At 36.4% G+C, this 23778-nt stretch overlaps 1 protein-coding gene across 1 annotated transcript in view; it reads right to left on the bottom strand.

Annotated features, from left to right (window-relative positions):
• The window catches only part of MCMDC2 (minichromosome maintenance domain containing 2), a 45525-nt gene that overhangs the window by 9251 nt on the left and 12496 nt on the right, over positions 1–23778 (bottom strand). The window contains exons 10-13 of the mRNA XM_037803294.1: positions 20113–20279; positions 19574–19753; positions 15740–15882; positions 12291–12400 (exon numbers count right to left, since the gene is read on the bottom strand). Of these exons, the coding sequence (XP_037659222.1) occupies positions 12291–12400; positions 15740–15882; positions 19574–19753; positions 20113–20279 (600 nt within the window). The remainder of the gene's footprint in view (positions 1–12290; positions 12401–15739; positions 15883–19573; positions 19754–20112; positions 20280–23778) is intronic.

The raw sequence follows: 23778 nt of genomic DNA, 5'->3' as shown, positions 1-23778 counted from the left end.
AATAATGAATGAAAAAGGTGACATAACTGCAGATCCTGAAGAAATTAAAAAAATTATAAGAGGATACTATGAACAACTGTATGGCAAGAAACTGGATAATGTAGAGGAAATGGACAATTTCCTGGAAACATATGAACAACCTAGACTGACCAGAGAAGAAATAGAAGACCTCAACCAACCTATCACAAGCAAAGAGATCCAAGCAGTCATCAAAAATCTTCCCACAAATAAATGCCCAGGACCAGATGGCTTCACAGGGGAATTCTACCAAACTTTCCAGAAAGAACTGACACCAATCTTACTCAAACTCTTTCAAAACACTGAAGAAAAGGGAACACTACCTAACTCATTTTATGAAGCTAACATCAATCTAATACAAAAACCAGGCAAAGATGTTACAAAAAAGGAAAACTACCAGCCAATCTCCCTAATGAATATAGATGCAAAAATCCTCAACAAAATACTTGCAAATCGAATCCAAAGACACATTAAAAAAATCATACACCATGACCAAGTGGGGTTCATTCTGGGCATGCAAGGATGGTTCAACATAAGAAAATCAATCAATGTATTACAACACATTAACAAGTCAAAAGGGAAAAATCAATTGATCATCTCAATAGATGCTGAAAAAGCATTTGACAAAATCCAACATCCCTTTTTGATAAAAACACTTCAAAAGGTAGGAATTGAAGGAAACTTCCTCAACATCATAAAGAGCATATATGAAAAACCCACAGCCAGCATAGTACTCAATGGTGAGAGACTGAAAGCCTTCCCTCTAAGATCAGGAACAAGACAACGATGCCCGCTATCACCACTGTTATTCAACATTGTGCTGGAAGTGCTAGCCAGGGCAATCCAGCAAGACAAAGAAATAAAAGGCATCCAAATTGGAAAAGAAGAAGTAAAACTGTCATTGTTTGCAGATGATATGATCTTATATCTAGAAAACCCTGAGAAATCGACGATACAGCTACTAGAGCTAATAAACAAATTTAGCAAAGTAGAGGGATACAAGGTTAATGCACATAAGTCAGTAATGTTTCTATATGCTAGAAATGAACAAACTGAAGAGACACTCAAGAAAAAGATACCATTTTCAATAGCAACTAAAAAAATCAAGTACCTAGGAATAAACTTAACCAAAGAAGTAAAAGACCTATACAAAGAAAACTACATAACTCTACTAAAAGAAATAGAAGGGGACCTTAAAAGATGGAAAAATATTCCATGTTCATGGATAGGAAGACTAAATGTCATTAAGATGTCAATTCTACCCAAACTCATCTACAGATTCAATGCAATCCCAATCAAAATTCCAACAACCTACTTTGCAGACTTGGAAAAGCTAGTTATCAAATTTATTTGGAAAGGGAAGATGCCTCGAATTGCTAAAGACACTCTAAAAAAGAAAAACCAAGTGGGAGGACTTACACTCCCTGACTTTGAAGCTTATTATAAAGCCACAGTTGCCAAAACAGCATGGTAGTGGCACAAAGATAGACATATAGATCAATGGAATCGAATTGAGAATTCGGAGATAGACCCTCAGATCTATGGCCGACTGATCTTTGATAAGGCCCCCAAAGTCACTGAACTGAGTCATAATGGTCTTTTCAACAAATGGGGCTGGGAGAGTTGGATATCCATATCCAAAAGAATGAAAGAGGACCCCTACCTCACCCCCTACACAAAAATTAACTCAAAATGGACCAAAGATCTCAATATAAAAGAAAGTACCATAAAACTCCTAGAAGATAATGTAGGAAAACATCTTCAAGACCTTGTATTAGGCGGCCACTTCCTAGACTTTACACCCAAAGCACAAGCAACAAAAGAGAAAATAGATAAATGGGAACTCCTCAAGCTTAGAAGTTTCTGCACCTCAAAGGAATTTCTCAAAAAGGTAAAGAGGCAGCCAACTCAATGGGAAAAAATTTTTGGAAACCATGTATCTGACAAAAGACTGATATCTTGCATATATAAAGAAATCCTACAACTCAATGACAATAGTACAGTCGGCCCAATTATAAAATGGGCAAAAGATATGAAAAGACAGTTCTCTGAAGAGGAAATACAAATGGCCAAGAAACACATGAAAAAATGTTCAGCTTCACTAGCTATTAGAGAGATGCAAATTAAGACCACAATGAGATACCATCTAACACCGATTAGAATGGCTGCCATTAAACAAACAGGAAACTACAAATGCTGGAGGGGATGTGGAGAAATTGGAACTCTTATTCATTGTTGGTGGGACTGTATAATGGTTCAGCCACTCTGGAAGTCAGTCTGGCAGTTCCTTAGAAAACTAGATATAGAGTTACCATTCAATACAGCGATTGCACTTCTCGGTATATACCCGGAAGATCGGAAAGCAGTGACACGAACAGATATCCGCACGCCAATGTTCATAGCAGCATTATTCACAATTGCCAAGAGATGGAAACAACCCAAATGTCCTTCAACAGATGAGTGGATAAATAAAATGTGGTATATACACACGATGGAATACTACGTGGCAGTAAGAAGGAACGATCTGGTGAAACATATGACAACATGGATGAACCTTGAAGACATAATGCTAAGCGAAATAAGCCAGGCACAAAAAGAGAAATATTATATGCTACCACTAATGTGAACTTTGAAAAATGTAAAACAAATGGCTTATAATGTAGAATGTAGGGGAACTAGCAATAGAGAGCAATTAAGGAAGGGGGAACAATAATCCAAGAACAGATAAGCTATTTAACATTCTGGGGATGCCCAGGAATGACTATGGTCTGTTAATTTCTGATGGATATAGTAGGAGCAAGTTCACAGAAATGTTGCTATATTAGGTAACTTTCTTGGGGTAAAGTAGGAACATGTTGGAAGTTAAGCAGTTATCTTAGGTTAGTTGTCTTTTTCTTACTCCCTTGTTATGGTCTCTTTGAAATGTTCTTTTATTGTATGTTTGTTTTCTTTTTAACTTTTTTTTCATACAGTTGATTTAAAAAAGAAGGGAAAGTTAAAAAAAAAAAAAAAAAAAAAAAAAAAAAAAAAAAGAAAAAAAAAAAGATGCAATGCCCCCTTGAGGAGCCTGTGGAGAATGCAGGGGTATTCGCCTACCCCACTTCCATGGTTGCTAACATGACCACAGACATAGGGGACTGGTGGTTTGATGGGTTGAGCCCTCTACCACAGGTTTTACCCTTGGGAAGATGGTTGCTGCAAAGGAGAGGCTAGGCTTCCCTATGGTTGTGCCTAAGAGCCTCCTCCCGAATGCCTCTTTGTTGCTCAGATGTGGCCCTGTCTCTCTAGCTAAGCCAACTTGAAAGGTGAAATCACTGCCCTCCCCCCTACGTGGGATCAGACACCCAGGGGAGTGAATCTCCCTGGCAACGTGGAATATGACTCCCGGGGAGGAATGTAGACCTGGCATCGTGGGACGGAGAACATCTTCTTGACCAAAAGGGGGATGTGAAAGGAAATGAAATAAGCTTCAGTGGCAGAGAGAATCCAAAAGGAGCCGAGAGGTCACTCTGGTGGGCACTCTTATGCACACTTTAGACAACCCTTTTTAGGTTCTAAAGAATTGGGGTAGCTGGTGGTGGATACCTGAAACTATCAAACTACAACCCAGAACCCATGAATCTCGAAGACAGTTGTATAAAAATGTAGCTTATGAGGGGTGACAAGGGGATTGGGAAAGCCATAAGGACCACACTCCACTTTGTCTAGTTTATGGATGGATGAGTAGAAAAATAGGGGAAGGAAACAAACAGACAAAGGTACCCAGTGTTCTTTTTTACTTCAATTGCTCCTTTTCACTCTAATTATTATTCTTGTGTGTGTGCTAATGAAGGTGTCAGGGATTGATTTGGGTGATGAATGTACAACTATGTAATGGTACTGTGAACAATCGAAAGTACGATTTGTTTTGTATGACTGCGTGGTATATGAATATATCTCAATAAAATGAAGATTTAAAAAAAAAAAAAAAAAAAAGACATAATGCTGAGCAAAATAAGCCAGGCACAAAAAGAGAGATATTGTATGTTACCACTAATGTGAATTCTGTGAAAAATGTACAATGTTTTATACTGTAGAATGTAGGGGACCTAGAGATACCAATTAGTGGAGGGGGAATGATAATCTAATAAGAACAGATAAACTATGGAGGGTAATCTCAATGTTATGGGAATGCTCAGGAATGATTATGGTTTGTAAACTTTCTTGGATATAGTAAGATCATGTTGGAAGCAATAGAGTTATTTTAGGTTTTTTTTTCTCTTATTCCTTTGTTTTCTTAGGGGTTGTTAATTTTCTTGGGGTATGGTAGGAACATGTTGGAAGCAATGTAGTTATTTTAGATTATTTGTTTTTCTTACTCCTCTGTTTGGACATGGTTTATTAATTTTCTTGGGGTATGGTAGGAACATATTGGAAGCAAAGTAGTTATTTTAGGTTATTTGTTTTCCTTAATCCATTGCTTTGTTTGAAATGTTGTGGGGTTTTTTTGGTTGTTGTTTGCCTGTTTGTTTTTAATTTTTTGATAAACAAAGTTAAAAAATTGAAAAAAAATCAGTAGAAAAATGGGAGTAAAAACTAAATGACAAATAGGGTGGGATGGGGGGATGGTTTGGGTATTCTCTTTTCACTTTTATTTTTTATTCTTATTCTGATTCTTTCTGATGTAAGGAAAATGTTCAGAAATAGATTGTGGTGATGAACGCATAACTATATGATCATAGTGTGAACAGTTGATTGTATACCATGAAAAAAAAAAAAACACTTAGAGAAGTTGGAATACAAGGGAACGTTCTCTAAATGATAAAGACCATTTATGAAAAACTCACAGCTAAAATCCTCAATGATGAAAGATTGAAAGATTTCCCCATAAGATCAGGAACAACACATGGATACCTACTTTTATTACTGCTATTCAATACTGTATTAGCAGTTCTTGCCAGAGCAATTAAACAAAAAGAAAAAAGAAAAAGAAATGTAAGGTATCCATATTGGAAAGGAAGAAGTAAAACGATCTCCATTTGCGGATGTCATGATCTTATATACTGAAAACGCAAAGGAAAACACAAGAAAACTATTAGAGCTAATAAATGAATTCAGATAAGTGAGTGGAAAAACTAAGATGGCAGCTAGATGAGACAGGGCAAAAAAACCCCTCCGTGAAAAACACTAGATAAAAACCAGAAAGGGACCCAGAATACCAGTTACAGTGATGCTCCAGCTGAACAAGGTCTGCTAGTATCACAGGGGCCATCATACTTGGTGAAACCGGGAGTCTGCATTCTGAAATGAGTGAGTAAGCTGGCTGGAAGACCCGCAGCCGCGCAGCATTGTGGGGAAGCCAGGGCTTGGCGTGTGGAGACCGACTGGCTCTCTAAAAAAAAAAAAAAGGGGAAAAACCCAGGAGCAGCTGCAGTTGTGGGAGTGGGAACCACGCAGTAAAACACAGCAAGAGGGGGCTGGGCCGGCCTTTCGGTGTCTGGCCTGGAAGATAGCCCGCTGCAGATACCCTCGGGGCTAGGGGAATGGAGAGGAGAGCCAGAAGCTGCAAGAAACCCTGCAGCTCGCAGCTGGCTCCCCGGAGGGCTGGATAAACTCCTGCCCAGGACCATGCCCACAGCCCAGAGCCCCGCCAGTTGTCCCGGAGCTGGGAAGGAGGAAATGTGCAAGGAGGGGGGAGTTGAGATGCCCCATTCAGCCATCTTTGCATCGGGCTGAGAGCGCCGCTGCACAGCCCGGCGGCCTGCAGCTTCCCTTGAGGGACGGCGCACACTTGTGACGTAGCACAGTGTTCCCTTGGCACAGCTCCTGGAGGATTGCGGCTGGGAGCAGGGACCTGCTTGGAGAACCCAGGGACACTACGCCAAGTCCAGTGGTTTGTGGGTCAGTAGAGAGGGTCTGGGGCTGAACTGAAATGAAGGCTTAGACTCATGCGGCAGCCTTGAATCTCCAGGAACCTGGGGGATTCGAATATTAAAGCTGCCCTTCCTCCCTGGCCACCCATACACACGCCCCACATTCAGGGTGGATGGCTCCAGCAACACACCCAAACTGAGTTCTCCAACTGATCCCCACAAGAATCATTTCCCCACACACCATGGGAACAAGGTTGAGAACTGACTTGAGGGGTATAGGTGACTCACAGACGCCATCTGCTGGTGGTTAGTTAGAGAAAATGTATATCACCAAACTGTGTTTCTGAAAAACTAGATTGGTATCTTTTTTTTTCACAACTTGAAAGAACCCTAACAAGCAAAGCAAATGCCAAGAGGCCAAAAACAACAGAAAATCTTAATGCATATGATAAAACCAGATGATATGGAGAATCCAACTCCAAACACACAAATTAAGATATCAGAAGAGACTCAGTACTTGGCAGAATTAATCAAAGAACTACAATCGAGGAATGAAAACATGGCAAAGGATTTAAAGGACATCAAGAAGACCATGGCCCAGGATATAAGCAACATAAAGAAGACTCTAGAAGAGCATAAAGAAGACATTGCAAGAGTAAATAAAAAAAATAGAAGATCTTATGAAAATTAAAGAAACTGTTGGCTAAATTAAAAAGACTCTGGATATTCACAATACAAGATTAGAGGAAGTTGAACAACGTCTCAGTGTCCTAGAAGTCCACAGAACAGAGAATGAAAGAACAAAAGAAAGAATGGAGAAAAAAAATCAAAAAATCGAAATGGGTCTCAGGGATACGATAGATAAAACATCCAAACTTAAGACTCATTGGTGTCCCAGAAGGGGAAGAGAAGGGTAAAGGTCTAGAAAGAGTATTCAAAGAAATTGTTGGGGAAAACTTTCCCAACCTTCTACACAATATAAATACAAAAAGCATAAATGCCCAGCGAACTCCAAATAGAATAAATCCAAATAAACCCACTCCGAGACATATTCTGATCAGACTCTCAAATACTGAAGAGAAGGAGCAAGTTCTGAAAGCAGCAAGAGAAAAGCAATTCACCACATACAAAGGAAACAACATAAGACTAAGTTGTGACTACTCAGCGGCCACCATGGAGATGAGAAGGCAGTGGCATGACATATTTAAAATTCTGAGAGAGAAAAATTTCCAACCAAGAATACTTTATCCAGCAAAACTCTCCTTCAAATTTGAGGGAGAGCTTAAATTTTTCGGAGACAAACAAATGCTGAGAGACTTTGCCAATAAAAGACCTGCCCTACTTCAGATTCTAAAGGGAGCCCTACCAACAGAGAAACAAAGAAAGGAGAAAGAGATATAGAGAATTTTAACAGACATATATAGTATCTTACATCCCAAATCACCAGGACACTCATTTTTCTCCAGTGATCACAGATCTTTCTCCAGAAGGGACCATAAGCTGGGACATAAAACAAGCCTCAATCAATTTTAAAAAAAAAATTGAATATACTCAAAGCACATTCTCCAACCACAATGGAATACAAATAGAAGTCAATAATTTTTGAACTGTAACTCCACTATTTACTTCCTACATGATATAAAATACACAAACTCTAATGACAAATCAGTGGTTTTGAACTCAACGTAAAATATGTAATTTTAGACAACTATATAAAGGTGGGGGAATGAAGGAGTATAGGAACATAGTTTATGTGTTCTATTGAAATAAAGGTCGTATCAAAGAAAAACAAGATTGCTATGGATTTAAGAGGTTAATTTTAAGCCCCACAGTAAACACAAAGAAATTATCAGAGAATATAACCATAGAGATGAAAAGTAGAGTTTGGGTTAAGAGAAATGGGGGAAGGGGCAATGGGGAGTTAAGAAATGAGTGTAGGGTTGCTGTTTGAGGTGAAGGGAAATTTCTAGTAATGGATGGTGGGAAAGAGCATTACAACATTCTAAATGTGATTAATCCCACTAATGGAAGGCTAGGGAGGGGGTGGAATGGGAAGATTTAGGCTGTATATATGTTTCTACAATTGAAAAAAAAAAGACAGTCTAAATAGATGACAATTGAATGCCAAGGATGAGCCTGGATGGGATTGGAGGATGGAGGACAGGAGGCTCAAAAGGACATAGTCGAGACATAAGGAAAAGGAAATAAAGAATGTAAGCTTTGTATCATTGTTGAATCTCTTGTACTTCTTAGCTGCACTTAATGGGATTGCATAAAAGAATGTTCTTATTCATGGGAAGTGTATATGTGAATTACAGTGTTTGTTCCAGGGTGTGTACAGCTAGCTCTCATATGTTCAGAAGACAGAGCAATAGATGATGGATGATAGATAGGGAGGGAGGGAAAGAAATAGCGATGTGACAGCATGTTAAAGTTGGTGGATTGGGCTATCGGGGGAGAGGGGTCAGGGTATGATGGAATTCTGTGTATGGGGTTAGTATTGTTTTTGCAACTGTTCCTATAACTGAATTTATTTCAAAATTTAAAAAAATTAAATTAAAAAAATAAAAATAAAAAATCAACGAATTCAGCAAAGTGTCAGGATACAAAACGAATACTCAAAAAAAAAAAAAAAATTGTGTTCCTATAAACTAGTGTGCCAGTTTGAAAGTATCATGTCCCCCAAAACGCCATTATCTTTGATGTAATCTTGTGTGGGCAGACGTATCAGTGTTGATTAGATTGTAATTCTTTGAGTGTTTCCATGGAGATGCAACCTGCCCAACTGTGGGTGATGACTCTGATTGGGTAGTTTCTGTGCAGGTGTGACCCCGCCCATTCAGTATGGGCATTGATTAGTTTACTGGAGCACCATATAAGCTCAGACAGAAGGAACAAGCTTGCTACAGCCAAGAGGGACACTTTGAAGAATGCCCAGAAGCTGAGAGTAGCTGTAGATGAGAGACAGTTTGAAGATGGCTGTTGAAAGCAGACTCTTGCCCCAGAGAAGCTAAGAGAGGACAAATACACCACGAGCAACTGAGAATGACATTTTTGAGGAACTGCAGCCTAAAGAGGAAAGTCCTGGGAGAAAGCCATTTTGAAACCAGAACTTGGAGCAGACGCCAGCCATGTGCCTTCAGAGCTAACAGCGGTTTTCCAGACACCACTGGCCATCCCCCAGTGAAGGTACCTGATGGTTGATGACTTACCTTGGACACTTTATGGCCTTCAGACTGTCACTGTGTAACCAAATAAACCCCCTTTATAAAAGCCAATCCATTTCTGGTGTTTTGCATTCCAGCAGCATTAGTGAACTAGAACAACTAGCAATGAACAATCCAAAGAAGAAATTAAAAAAACATTTCCATTTACAATTGTATCTAAAAGAATAAAGCACTTAGGAATAAATTTAACTAAGGATCCAAAAGACTTGTATACTGAAAACTACAAAACACTGCTGAGAGAAATTAGATAAATGACAAGACATTCCATGTTCATGGACTACAAGAGTTAACACTGTTTATATGTCAATATTACCCAAAGCAATATACAAATTCAATATAATCCCTACTAATATTCCAGCAGCCTTTTTTTGCTGAAATGAAAAAACTGATCTTCAAATTATATGGAACTGCAAGAGGCCCTGAATAACCAAAACAATCTTGAAAAAGAACAGTTTTGGAGGACTCACACTTCCCAATTTCAAATTGTAGTACAAAAGACAGTAATGAAAACAGTGTGGTACTGGCACAAATAGACAAATAGATGAGTGGAACAGAACCAAAAGTCCAGAAATAGACCCACACCTCTATGGCCCATGGATTTTTGATAAGAGTGCTAAGTACAGGCAGTGGAAAAAGAACAGTCTCTTCAATAAATGGTCTTGGGAGAACTGTATATACAAATGCAGAAAAATGAACTTAGACTCCTACCTCACACTATATACAAAAATGAACTCAAAATGGATGAAGGGCCTAAATATAAGAGCTAAAACTATAAAACTGTTAGAAGATAACCTAGGGACAATTCTTCATGTCCTAAGATTCGGCAATAGATTCTTAGATATGAGATCAAAAGAATGAGCAACAAAAGAAACAACAGATAAATTTGATTTCATCAAAATTAAAAACATTACTGCGGCGAAGGAAATTATCAGGAGAGTGAAAAGACAACGTACAGAATGGGATAACTGCAAACCATATATCAGATAAGGGTTTAATACTCAGAATATATGAAGAACTTTTACACAACAAAAAAGACAACCAATTTAAAAATTGGCAAAGACTTGAATAGACATTTTTCCAAAGAAAATATACAAATGGCCAATAAACACATGAAAAGATGCTCAACATCAACAATTATTAGGAAATGCAAATTAAAACCACAATGAGATACCACTAAAACCCTCAAGGATGGCTATTATTTTAAGAATAGAAAACAAGTGTTGGAGAAGATGCAGAGAAATTGGAACCCTAGTGCATTGTTGATGGGAATGTAAATGGTGCAGCCAATGTGGAAAGCAATATGGCAGTTCCTCAGAAAGTTAATTATAGAATTACTGTTTAACCCGGCAATCTCACTTCCAGGTATATACCCAAAAAAGAATGAAAATAGGGCCACAAACAGGTACACAAACACCAATGATTATAACAGCATTATTCACAGTGCCAAAAGCTGGAAACAACCCAAGTGTCCATCACAAATAAATGAATAAACAAAACATAGTACATACACACAAAGGAATATTCAGTCATAAGAAAAAAATGAATTTATGAGATACACTGCAACATGGAAGAACCTTGAAAACATTCAGTGAAATAATCAAGACACATGGGGACAAAAATTATATAATATCACTCATAAAAGATGACTAGAAAAAGCAAATTTGCAGAAATACAGAGCATATTGATTAGAGATACTGGGGAGGAAGGGAGGAGCATTTGTGAAAATTTTAAAAAGGTAAAAGGACTGGGATTAAAAAACATGTTTAGGGTAAGTTCTTTTTGATTTGGGCAGAAGAAAACTTGTTCTTGATACAACAAATAATTTTGCATTGAGATATTATCTATAGGCATGTTTTCAGAATGAATACCTATCTCATTTTTCATATAAAAGGGAAAATATAATAATTTATATTAATTTGAGATTAGAATCAGGAAGACAACAATAGCATATTGTATATGCATTTCCAAAGACAGCGGAAATATAGAATCATCAGTGGGAGTTAATTTTACTGGGAGGGTCAAATTTAGATCCTGGCTCTTCAGGATCTGCCAATGGATTTGGGACTGAATGTATGCAGTAAAGACTTTTATCATAGAGTAAGGCTTAGCTATTCTGCCCTAACCCTTATTTCATAGATGAGAAAAATGAGTTCCAGAAGAGGCGTGACTTTCCCAAGATCACACAGCTATTTAGTAGCAAAGATCATTGATATATATATAATTCAATACCAGTCAACTTCCCTCATCTTCTTTTCACTGTGCTAAAGCCCCCAAAGTCTTGGCTGTTCCTTTGGTTTCCCCACACTCCCCCACCCCCCTTCACCCCCACTTTCAAAAAAAAAAAAAAAAAATCCCTTCCTGGACCACACATCTTTCTCCAGTTACTACCTCTTTTCTTTCCTCACTTTCATAATCAAACACCTAAAAGAATGCCTATAGGTACTGTTGCCAAATCTTCTCCCACCTCACCCCCATCCCCTCTCCATTGAAAGAGCTCTGATCATGACCACCCACAACCTCTATGTTGCTAAATCTAATTTATTCACTCTCAGTAGCACCTAATACAACTGACCACTCCCTTCTTGAATCATTCTCCTTTCCTGGCTTCTGTAACAACACACTCCTAATTTCCTTCCTATCTTCTAGTTGGTGCTTCTCAGTCTCCTTTTTAACCCCTTTTCTAAATATTGGAATTCTTCAAGGACAGTTCTGGAGTTCTCTTTACAGTCTCATCCTAGGTAATTTTACCTAGCCATTCCCTTTGCTTTGAGTACCATCTCTGTGATGATCCCTAAGTAATATTTCTAGGTCAGAACTCACCTCTTCTTATATCTGTCTATTAAGAGATCAACAGACAGATGTCTACCGAGAATGTCTCAAACTCATAGCTATAATTTGAGTTTTCTTCCATATGTTGTATTAGTATATCTTTTTCAGAAGTCTTTAAGCAATGCAAAAGTCCAAGTATAGAAACAATTGTGCAAAACTAGGAACTTAATATCAGATAATGATGATACTAACTTTAAACAATTAGTAAATGTTCTAATTCAAACAGTTAGGACCTACCTGATTGAGATTTATTATTCTTTAAAATAATATTTTAAATATATGTAATATTTTAATTTAGTAGGTTAAGAATACTTAAATTTAGATAAAATTATTTTTAGTGATCATTAATAATTGACTAGATTACCATATTTCAATGTGAGAGATGTTTCAAATAATAAGGCTGCAATTAGCACATCTTCTTTAAGTACCTTATTCCTTAAGTTCAGTCGAGCATGTGCTTCAGATAGGGAAACTCTAAAAAAAAAAAATAGGTGCCAATCAAAATAGGTTGATATTATAAAAATAATATATATTTGGGAAAGAAACACATGAAAACATACGTGAACCACACCTTAAAGATCAACATATTTTTATTTTGAAAAAAGTGTTTAGTTTCTTTTCAAAGCATTTTTACCCTACTAACTTGAAGAGACTGTTTCAGAACAAGAAAGTATCCTGATTGATTCTATCAGAGTTGCTTTCCACCTTGGCTTGTTGTTATCATTCCACCCTTACCTGTCACCCCCAAGTTCTGTTCAGATAAATACACAGTTGGGATAATTAACTTAACTAAATATATTTACCTATTATAGACACATCTTTGTTTTTTTTCTTCTAATTCTTCATCTATTAAAAGTCCTCACAGAAATTTTGGAAGGGATCTTAAGAGTTCAAACTTCCATGAAAAAATTGAATTTCCTCTACAACATCCCAGGATACTCATTGCCCAGTCTCTACTGAACTTCTCCTAGGAGTCACTGCTTCATGAGACAATCCATTACTTTATTATTATCTTTAGATTGACACTGATTACCTGAAAGATCTTTCATAAGCTTTCAGTAAGGCAGATATGATGTACGTGAATGATTCTTGGACTTGGCAAACAGAAAACCTGGGTGAGTCTCTAAAATCTACCAGCTGCGTGACTTTGTATGCCATTTAATTTTTTAGGTTGTTTTTTGAAGCTCAGCTATAAAACAGTGATACTAATAGATTATTCACAGGGCTATTGTGGGTTCAAATAAGTAAAGGTATTTGAAAATTTTGTGTCCAACCCACAAAATTTGTATAAATGTAAGCTGAAATGGGCTTCACTGCAGTTTCCACTCTTTGGTCCCTGGTTCTGTCTTCTGGGGTCACAGAATAAGCCTAATACTTCTTAAATGTGACAATTCTTCAAATATTCAAAGACAGTTCTTATAGTTGACTCATGTTTTCTTTTCTTGAAGTTAAATATTTCTACTTCCTTTAATATGTCATGAGGCAATTTTCAGGCCTCTCACCATCCTGGCTGCTCTTTTTGTGACCAGATTTGGTTAATATTCTTTCTCTGTACTGTACTACAAGTGAGATTTGACTAGTGGAGTAGAAGCAGAACTAGCATTTTCTTGATCTTAATCTATATTTTATTAATACAGACCCAAAATTTCAGTAGTGTTAACAACCATATTCTACTGTTTACTGATATTAAACATAAAAATAATGGAACCTCAAGCCTTTTCATATCATTTGCTATTAAGCCATATCATCCCTTTCCCACCCATTCACACTTGTACCAGGGAGTTTGGAGACCTATATGAGGACTTTACATTTATCCTATTAATGTTCATCATTTAGACTAAGATCATGATTCGAGTTTGTGAAGATCTTTTCAATGCCGCTTATTTACAAATTTGTTTATCATGTCCTTGAAGTCCTCATCCAAGCTCCTTCTAAAAATGCTGACCAAGACAGAATATGTACAGAGCCTTTTAGGGAGAGAGAAGAGAACTGTTCAGCTTCGCTTCTCTAGAAACACAAAGATGATGTTATTAGGCACCTGTTTATAGAGGTGGGGGTGGGGGGGTGGAATACAGGGTTTATGACTTTTCTGGGTAGTGGTTCACTCACTTTGCTGGTTTCATAACCCCCCTGCTACTCTCAGTGTTTAGGTTTACAACCTGAAAAAGTAGAGTTATCATGTTAAAACTAACTCTTTTATTTTTGGATCAATATAATCGTTTGTAAACTAAGCCTATGTGAGTTTAAACATAAAATATCTTTATACTACAGAGAAAAAAATGTATGAGAAAATAGGACTTTTAAAGCTTTTAGGGAAGTATAATTTGATTTGGGTATTTTAAATATTACTTCAGAAAATAAAAAGTATTAGACAAGTCTGCTTACCATTTGAAACACTTAGTATCAAATAATTGATTTCTACCTTGACTTATTTCAGCTCTATGAAGATAAATATGCATTTGGGGAAATTAATTTAACTAAGCACATCAATTTCTTACAGACCCAAATTTGACATTTCCTGCCAGTCTTTCATCTCGAATTTTATATTACAATTATAAAAAGATTTCTATTTATTTAATGGATTATATTACTCCTGGTTGTACTTCATAATTTGTTTGAGATTATACTTTAATATTATGTCAAACGAACTAAGTCTATCAAAGCAAACTTTAAATTATGGTACAGCCACACACTATAAAACTGTGATGCAGCTTTTAAAAACACAAGTTCTTTTATACCTTTATTTTTATTATTATTTTAATTTTTTTGGAGTAATGAAAATGTTCAAAAATTGTGGTGATGAATGCACAACTATATGATGGTACTGTGAACAACCGATTGTACACTTTGGATAACCATATGGTATATGAATATGTCTCAATAAAACTGAAAAAAAAACACAACACATTGAAGTGGTTCTTTATGTGCTGATTGTATGGTATTTTATACCATGCATGATTCCAATTAGACAAAAGGAATATATTCATATGAAAAAATATTTATATGATTTTATATATATTTTAAAGTATTCATTAAAATATAACATAATTAAATAAAATATGTATTTAATATATAACATATTTAAATTACATATATGTATATGTTTGTATTTGAACTATTTCTGGAAGGATACACAAAAATTGTCAACAGTGATTATCCCTGGGGAGTGGAATAGGAGTGGGTAGGATTAGCAGGATACTTTATTCATCATTTAAAATTTTTCTTTTATCATGTCCATACTTTACTTTTACAAACAAAATTAAGGTTTTTTTTTTAAACTTTTCATGATGCAATAATAGAGGAGTCTATTAAAGTATCTAAAAGTACAAGGAACAATATACTTAAGAATTTTTCTAGGTTCAACCCCATTTTAAAAAAACAATCATTTGTTTTGGTAATGGATGGTGGTGATGATAGCACAACACTGTGAGTATAGTTAACACCATTGAATTGTATACCTGAAAGTGGCTAAAAGGAGGGAAAGTTGTGTTGTATATGTTTCCACAATAAAAATTTAAAAATTTTTAAAAATTAAAAAAGCAATCATTTTCATCTGAAATCAGTGCAATTTTCTCAGGCAATCTCATAGAGATGTGTTCAATGAAAGTTAATGCAGAGAAAACAAATTATTGGAGATTCAAAGGAATAGCTAAGCCTCCTTAAATTGTTTTGAACGAGGTAGACTATAAACCAACCAACCAGCAATAAAACAAAGAAACAAACAAAAAAATAAACCCAAAGAAACAGATAAATAAGTTAAACATATCATTTAAAAGTCAATGCTGACTTTAAAATCTTGAGTTAAATACCTACAAATATTTTAATGCAGATGCTGACAGTTTTGATCCACATACAGAATCTGTTCTGATTCTGCGACTCGCGAGATAATAGCCATGAATCATTCTTTCTGCCTCCAAGCTGAATTCTACATTCAAATTCTTTGCAAATGCTAGAAGCTAAATTAAAAGTATGGAAAATTTAAGAGACTCAAGCTTTATTACAGAATCTAGATTACAATAATCCAAAATATATTCATATTTCATTTTTTAAAGTTTGCATATCTTACTCACATAAAAACTGAGTCAATATCTGGGGTCATTCGGAAGTCACAGAGCACTTTAGAATCAAAAAATCTTACACTTACAAAGAGTATTAAAGATCACCTAGACTAATCTCCTCAGTGCAGAAACCTGTGCAATGTATTTGAATGACTATCACGGGAGAAAGGCTCACTTCCCTCAGAAACTCATTTCCTTATGAATGGCCCTAATTCTTTGACAGTTTATATCCTTATAGATTCCTCTCGTTAGCCCTAAAGCTACTTGCCCTCTTATTTCCTTCCTTCTTTTAAAAAAACACTTAACTGAACACTTGTAATGTGGGAAGCACTGTGTTAACTACTCAGAATACGGGCCTTGCAGAGTTAGCAAGATTTGGGGTGGAGAATAAATTTTCAACACAATGGTTTGTCACTGTTCTCTCTGAGGTTTGTGGGTTTTTCTTCCTTTCTGAATCAGCGATTTCCAGTTCCTTAAGACTTTCCTCCCATAACATAATTTCCAGACTTTTCACCATCCTAGTTGTTTTCTGCTCTTTCAATTCACAGAATCAAAAGGAAAAATTAGCAATAATAAGGTTGTTATTAGCTATAATAAGGTTGTTTATATTTTAAGTACAACTTTTTTAAAGGACTGATTCTTGAATATGTCCTGTCTTCTTTATCCTTTTTTTCTTCCAAATTCCCTCCAGGCCTCAAACTGGGTAATTCTATTATTAATAAAATACCAGTCTTTCTAGGTTCTACCCTATGGTGCCATGGTGATGTGCCGCCCTAATCCTCCTTCAGAAACGGTCTCAGGATGTTTCTTTGCCCTTCTGTCCCAGCTGCTGGGAGTAATGTCGGGATGGCCTCCAGCTGTCAGAAGGGATTGCTTCAGCTGCAAAGAGCTGCATCCCCAGAGGTTCCCTTCCCAGATGACTAACTGAGGTGGAAGGGGAGTTGTTATAAATCCCTCCATTTTGGCCCACAGGAGGAAAACTCTGGTAGGCTTCCCTAGTTCCAGAGCTCCCTGCCCAATCCCACTTCCTCCTCCCACAGCTATTGTTACACAGGCACTCCCTAATGAACGTCAATCTGCATGCTAAACTCCAGCTCAATCTGTCTTCTGGAGAACCCTGGAGGCAACATCTTCCATACGATGTTTCTGCGCCACAGGCAGATTTCTTTCCAAAAAACCATTTTCACTATTTCACTAGCCTAGTAAAGTCTATAGCTGTTATCTAAAGTCTGCTGAGTAAACTGTTAACTCTTCTGCCTGGGCTTCAAGGTTTATTGTAAACCTGCCAAATCCTAATCCCTATGACTCCATAATAAAATTTTTCCTCTGCTGGGCAGGTCTTCTTGTAACCAAGAAGTTAGGAATTAAGGACTGATTATGATTACTGAATCATTACATAGATATCCCTTTTTATTTTCTAGTATATTAGAGTAGACAGAGGGAAATACCTGAAGCCTGAACTGTAATCCAGCTGCCTTGATCTCTGATAATGATTGTATAGCCTTTATCTTGTGCCCTTGTGATTGTAAAAACCTTGTGACTAACCTTGACTGGTACCCATTTATCCAGTTTTTTTGACTTTAAGTCTAGTGATCACTAAAGACAGCCCCTAATGTATATTAATGAAGGGTCCTGGGTCAGCCCAGAACTAACCCACCCCAAGTCCAAAGTTATCTTTATAACTGAAACTGGATCTAACCAAAATGGGCCTGCCTGACATATACAATAGCTTCAACTTTAACCTACGAGTCACCTATACGTCATTATAATACTAGAAATCACGTCCACCATCCTATTAAGGCCGCAATTTTCTTATATCCGTTCTTTGACTAAGCATGTAGTCAATCTGCGAGCACACATCACCTCTAATTACATCATCTGGGGCTACTGTACTCATTATCCTAAAACCTGCCCCTCTTTTGATGCTATAAAACTATCAGAATTACTGCAGTTTGGGGAGACTGATTTTGGACCGATAGGCCAATTGTTCTCCTGCTTCACACCTAGCAATAAAACTCTCTCTTTTTGAAACCCAGGTATCTCAGCAATTGGTCATTTGAGTGCATCGGGCAAAAGAATTCATCACCTTGGTCCGGTACATTCTCATAGTTTTCTAGTTCTCGTTTCCACTTTTATGTTTTTGCTCCTATTGTTATTTCTGCTTAGAATGCCCATCTTTCCTCTCATCTAAATTTTACCTTTTCTTAAGGTCCAGCTAAAGTCCCCCTCCATGGAGTCTTCCTAACTCTTACATTCTGCATTGACATAGCTCTCTTTCTGGATTGCTAAAATACCTATAGTCAGCGCCACCCAGTTTAGCATTTAAGTCTCTTAAGTGTTATGCTTAAGTCTCTTAAGTGTTACATGTGTCTTGTTTATTGTTTCAATTAAATTATAAGCTTAAAGAAGAAAGTTTATATTTTTGTGGGAATATTAAAGAACCCAAAATAGGCTCATACATATAAAGTATCAAGTAAATACTTGTTGACTAATAAATAAATCCATAGATCTTCTTTGTGAGGAAAAAAATGGGCAAAAATTTTTCGTTCTGGTCATTAATTTGTCCATATTTAATACCCTAATTCCTAGAGATTAACAACTTTTTAAATACATACTGAAAAGACCATTGTATCAGAAATATTGTACTTTTCTAATCTGTTTAAACAATGTTCGTAAGTCATTTTTTTAGTCCACCGCACTATTCATCTTTTTACCCATGCAATATGTTTACAAGGAAGAGAGTTATGAAAAATTTTCAAGACCCATGACTCCCACTTCACAACATCTCCAAAAGAAGCTGGATATATTGCTGGTGTTACTGATGTTACATCAGACAGTCCTACAGACTAATCTATCTTCGAGCCCCAGATCTATTTCCTACAGACTACCACAGCTATAAACTAAGGCAGCTCTCAAACTCTTATGTTCACTGAACTTTTCTTGTTGTACATAGCCAATATCCCTTGCCTTCTGTATCATCTATTCCATCTAGATACTTTAAATCTACTGTGGACAGATTTCTGGATAGTTCATATTCAAAGAGTTTCAATTGTAAATACCTGAGCACATTTGATAGTGCTAAGAATGATTACTAAATGTGCATGATCTACTCTCAGGTTTTCTGAACACGCCACACATGCTTTCATAATGTCAGCTCATTAAAATGGGTTAGTAAGTCCTACTAGACATTCCCTAAAGTCAGAACTCTGAAGGCATTCATATAAAGGAAATTCCTCTGAATAGTCTGTAAGATATAAATAACTATACATCTATACAGCCTCTCATTATAATTTTCTATAAAAATAATCTATTTGGGTTTTGTTTTTGTTGACATTCTTTAAATTATGATGACTTGGACAATGGTACAAAAAATAAACTCAACATTTTAACATCCATTTCCTTACATAGTTGTTTATTTAATTATAATCCTAAATAATTTTTATTCAAGCCCCTTTTAAATATTAAAAGCAAGTTGGAAGAAAATAATACTAAAATAAAGAAAACAGAATGCTCATAAGGAGTTCTGTATTCTAGTTTTAAATTGAAAAACATTAGCACAAGTATTCTGAGTAATCAATTATCTAATTACCTTTTCAAAATCTTCGGTTGAAAACTGTTTAGAAGCTATGTAAAGCAACCCTTCAGGATCAATGGCTTTCTTTAAAGTATGTTGCACAGTAGGAAGGAATGGGTTGCAAGGAGATGATTCATTGCAGTTGATCAATAATCCAAATGCCTCCACAAGATTAGCTGGAATCAAACTGCAATCCTACATCAACCCAAAAGGTAAAAAGTTAATATTAAACTCTGGCATTTTCACAAACAATTTGGAAATAATTAATTATAAACATGAAAGCAATTCCTGCATAACATGACAACTCTGTGGTGATCAATTTTTTTAAATGATCATGATTACTTTCTTTAAGAACTCCCCAACTACCTATTCAAACATTAATTTCTACTGAGCAGACTTGTATTACTGTAAAAATGACAAATTTTAAACCGCATCATTATTTAGTTGTAGTAACTGATGAAGTATAGAAATAGGTTAAAAATAATAAGCATATTAAAATATGTGACTAAATTCCCTAGACAATATATTAACAACAAAATATACATACACCTTACCATTTGACCAATTAGAGTGTTGGTTTTCTGTGCATTTCTCCTTGAAGATGAATCCATATCAACAAACGACCAAAAACTGCACTGAACTGGAAAAGTCACTTGTTGATCATTATCATCCCCAAATTTCTTTCCTGGGATGTATACTGTAATGCTTCTGCTCTCCAGAACTAAGTCAGAAGACATCACCCATTTGTTACTTAAGTTCATTTTGGTCTATATTTCTATGAGTTAATAACAAATATTATTATATAGAATTTTATTGTCTAAACTTTGGATAGGGAAGACATAAGTTAATTTGATTGTTTTACAAGATTTGGCTAAACTAGGGCATCTGCCCCCCCCAAAAAAACTAGGCAAAAAAAATTTTGAATATTTATGGGTCCTGTGGCTTGATGAGAACCAGTAGTCCAAAGCTTGTAGCCTGAATTGTGATCGGGCATCTGGGTGCTACGGCAGAGGACTGGACACTTGGCCATAAAGGTGCAGGTGTACAGGGAAGGCTAAAAGTAAGTAATGTTCTTTCATGAGGAAAAAATGATAGAAAGAGGGACATCTACATAGGAGTGAGAGAGGAAAAGACTGAGAAAGAATACAATGTCTGGGGAAAATACAACTCAAATTCAAAATGCTCAAAACCAAATCTATCATTTCCCCTATCAAATGGCTCTCTCCATGTTCCTTATTCACATTTGGTGGCATCACTATCCATCTACTCAAAACCCGAACAAAATGTGTGGAGAAATCCTATTTTCTTTCTCTCATATCCATTCAATCTATGAATTTAATCCTATTCCTAGGTTTCTACCTCTCAAAAATTTCTCAAATTAGTTTTCTCTCCATTCATGATAACAGAGTCTTTTGAGTACTTGTTTATATTTCTCTTGAGTATATTTAACTTGATAGAAACTGCCAGAGCAATATGCAAAATGCCTGTACCATTTTATACTCCCACCAGCCACATATGAGAATTCCAGTTGCACCACATTCTTGCCAACATTTGTTGTTAATCTTTTCAATTTTTGCCATTCCTATAGGCAGGGCCAGCTACATAATTCGTGAAGCCCCACGCAAAATGAAAATCCAGGCTTATTCAAAAAGCAGGAAAAAATTGCTATTAAAGGTACATTAATATATAAAGCTTTTCCTTTGAAAATATTTTCTTATTTATAAAATGTAACAGGTACAGAGTTTCTGTTTGAGGTGATGAAAAAGTTGGGACAATGAATGTTGGTGATAGTAGCATAAACTGAATGTAATCAATATCACTGAATTGTACATTAGAAAGCAGTTAATATGGGAAAAATTGAGTTGTATATATGTTACTATGATGAAAAAAACCTTTTTATAAATAAAACCTTTTCATAAAGAAAAATTGAAAACTTTAATTATTAGCACGAATTTTATCATACATTTTTATATTGTGCAATGCCAGTTTTAAATGCAGATAAGAGCATTTAATTCATATGCGTAATTATCTGTATTTTGTAGTTCATTCATATATATTTTGCTCCTATTAGAACATTGAAAATGCTGCATAAAACCTTTTATTTCACTTCTTAATATGCACACATTCCACTAACTCTCTCGACCTTGGGCTTAACTGATGAGTAAGGAAGGACTTAAAGGAAAAGGAACTATGGATTGCCCTAGCTCTCCCTTTCCTCCTTTATCATCATTTTCAGTGTAAGTTGCTGGCAAATACAGGCAACTACCAATTAAAAAGGGACATGGTCGATAGGGTTTCTTGGTCTTTCATGTTTCTTAGAATGCCATGAACTTCTTTCTGCAATGGAGGCAAGTCTAATTCAAACGGAAAGCATGGCCTCTTGGAGCTATTAGCGCTCCCTCTTACTCACCCGAAGATGTGTTCATGTGGACACAAGCACTGAATTCTGGTGGACTCACAATGCATGGGAGTTCAGCCAGACTCAAAGTGAATACAAATTAAGCATGTTAAGGGAGCACATAATGATCATGAATGCTATATGAAATGGGTGGCAAGGCACGCTCAAGGTCCATTGTCTCTTTGAACTTCACTTACAAAACACAAGTTAAAAGATAACATTATCTTGTGACATCTTGTGGTTTTAATTTCATTTCTCTGATGACTAATGATGTTGAACACTTTTTCATGTGCTTATTGGTCATTTTGTATATCTTCCTTTGTGAAATGATTGAAGTTCTTTGCCAATTTTTTGTGGGTTCTTTGTTTTTTTTAATTATTGACTTGTAGGAATTGTTTCTATAATCTGGAAATGTATATCCTTTGACAGATGTATTGAAATTATTTCCTTTTTATCTCTACCTGCCCACTCACTTTTTTAGTGGTGCCTCTTGAAGAAAAATTATTGTGGAAATGTATACCCAACATAACATTTCCCATTTTAACCACTTTCAAGGATAACAATTGAGTTGTGTCAATTTCATTCACAATTAATGGTCCCTTTTGATGAGCAAAACTTTGTAGTTTTGAAGAAGAACAATTATCAGGTCTTTTATTTTATATTTAGTGCTTTCTGGGTCCTGTCCAAGAAATCTTTGCCTACAATAAGGTCATGAAAACCTTCTCCTATGTATTCTTCTAGCAGATTTACAGTTTTAGGTCTTACTTTTAGGTTTATGATCCATATCTAATTAATTATTGTGTATGGCTGTAAAGTATGAACTGATACTCATTTTTCCCCTGTATGCATAGCCTATTTTCCCACAATCGTTTGTTGAAAAAACTTTCCTCATTGACTTATTGGGCACTGTGCCGGTTTGAGTGTATTGTGTCCCCCAGATGCCATTATCTTTGTGGTCTTGTGTGGGGCAGGCGTTTTGGTGATGGTTGGATTTGCTTGGAATGTGCCCCACCCAGCTGTGGGCAATGATTCTGATGAGATGTTCTCATGGAGGCGTGGCCCCGCCCATTCAGGGTGGGCCCTTATCGGTGGAGCTATATAAATGAGCTGACTCGGGGGGGAAGAAGGAGAGTGCAGCTGGGAGTGATGTTTTGAAGAGAAGCAAGCTTGCTAGAAAGGAACGTCCTGGGAGAAAGCCGTTTTGAGGCCGGAGCTTTGGAGCAGATGCCAGCTGCCTTCCTAGCTAACAGAGGTTTTCCGGGGGCCATTGGCCATCCTCCGGTGAAGGTACCCAATTGCTGATGTGTTACTGGACGTTTTGTGGCCTTAAGACTGTGACTGTGTAGCTAAATAAACCCCCATTTTATAAAAGCCTGTCCATCTCTGGTGTTTTGCATTCTGCAGCATTAGCAAACTAAGACAGGCACCGTGGTCAAAAATCAGTTGACTATGTAAGAACAGGTCTATGTCTGCACTATGTTGTTGGGAGAAGCAATATGGTTTGTGCCCTGAGCATTCTTGCACAGTCTTGTTGGGTATGCCAAGAATATGAGACCCTGGCTGCTCTTTGCCTGGTCCATATCTGTCCATATCTTGTTAGTTATAAATCTGGCCCAATATAAATAACTCATGTTGTAGGACAACTGAGAGAGCAAAGGTTTAAAACAGTGCATTTGCACATTAAATTCCTCTGCTTTTATTCATAAAACTGAAATGAGAAAGACAATTTAATATGGTTTCTCAATTCCTAAAACTTCTATAATACTATTTAACTGTAAAGTAACTTATTGACACTGATGAGACTGCAGGTTAAACAGGTGAA

The sequence above is a fragment of the Choloepus didactylus genome, chromosome 14 (assembly GCF_015220235.1).
Source record: "Choloepus didactylus isolate mChoDid1 chromosome 14, mChoDid1.pri, whole genome shotgun sequence".
Classification (NCBI taxonomy): domain Eukaryota; kingdom Metazoa; phylum Chordata; class Mammalia; order Pilosa; family Megalonychidae; genus Choloepus; species Choloepus didactylus.
This window is presented reverse-complemented; position numbering and strand designations above follow the sequence as displayed.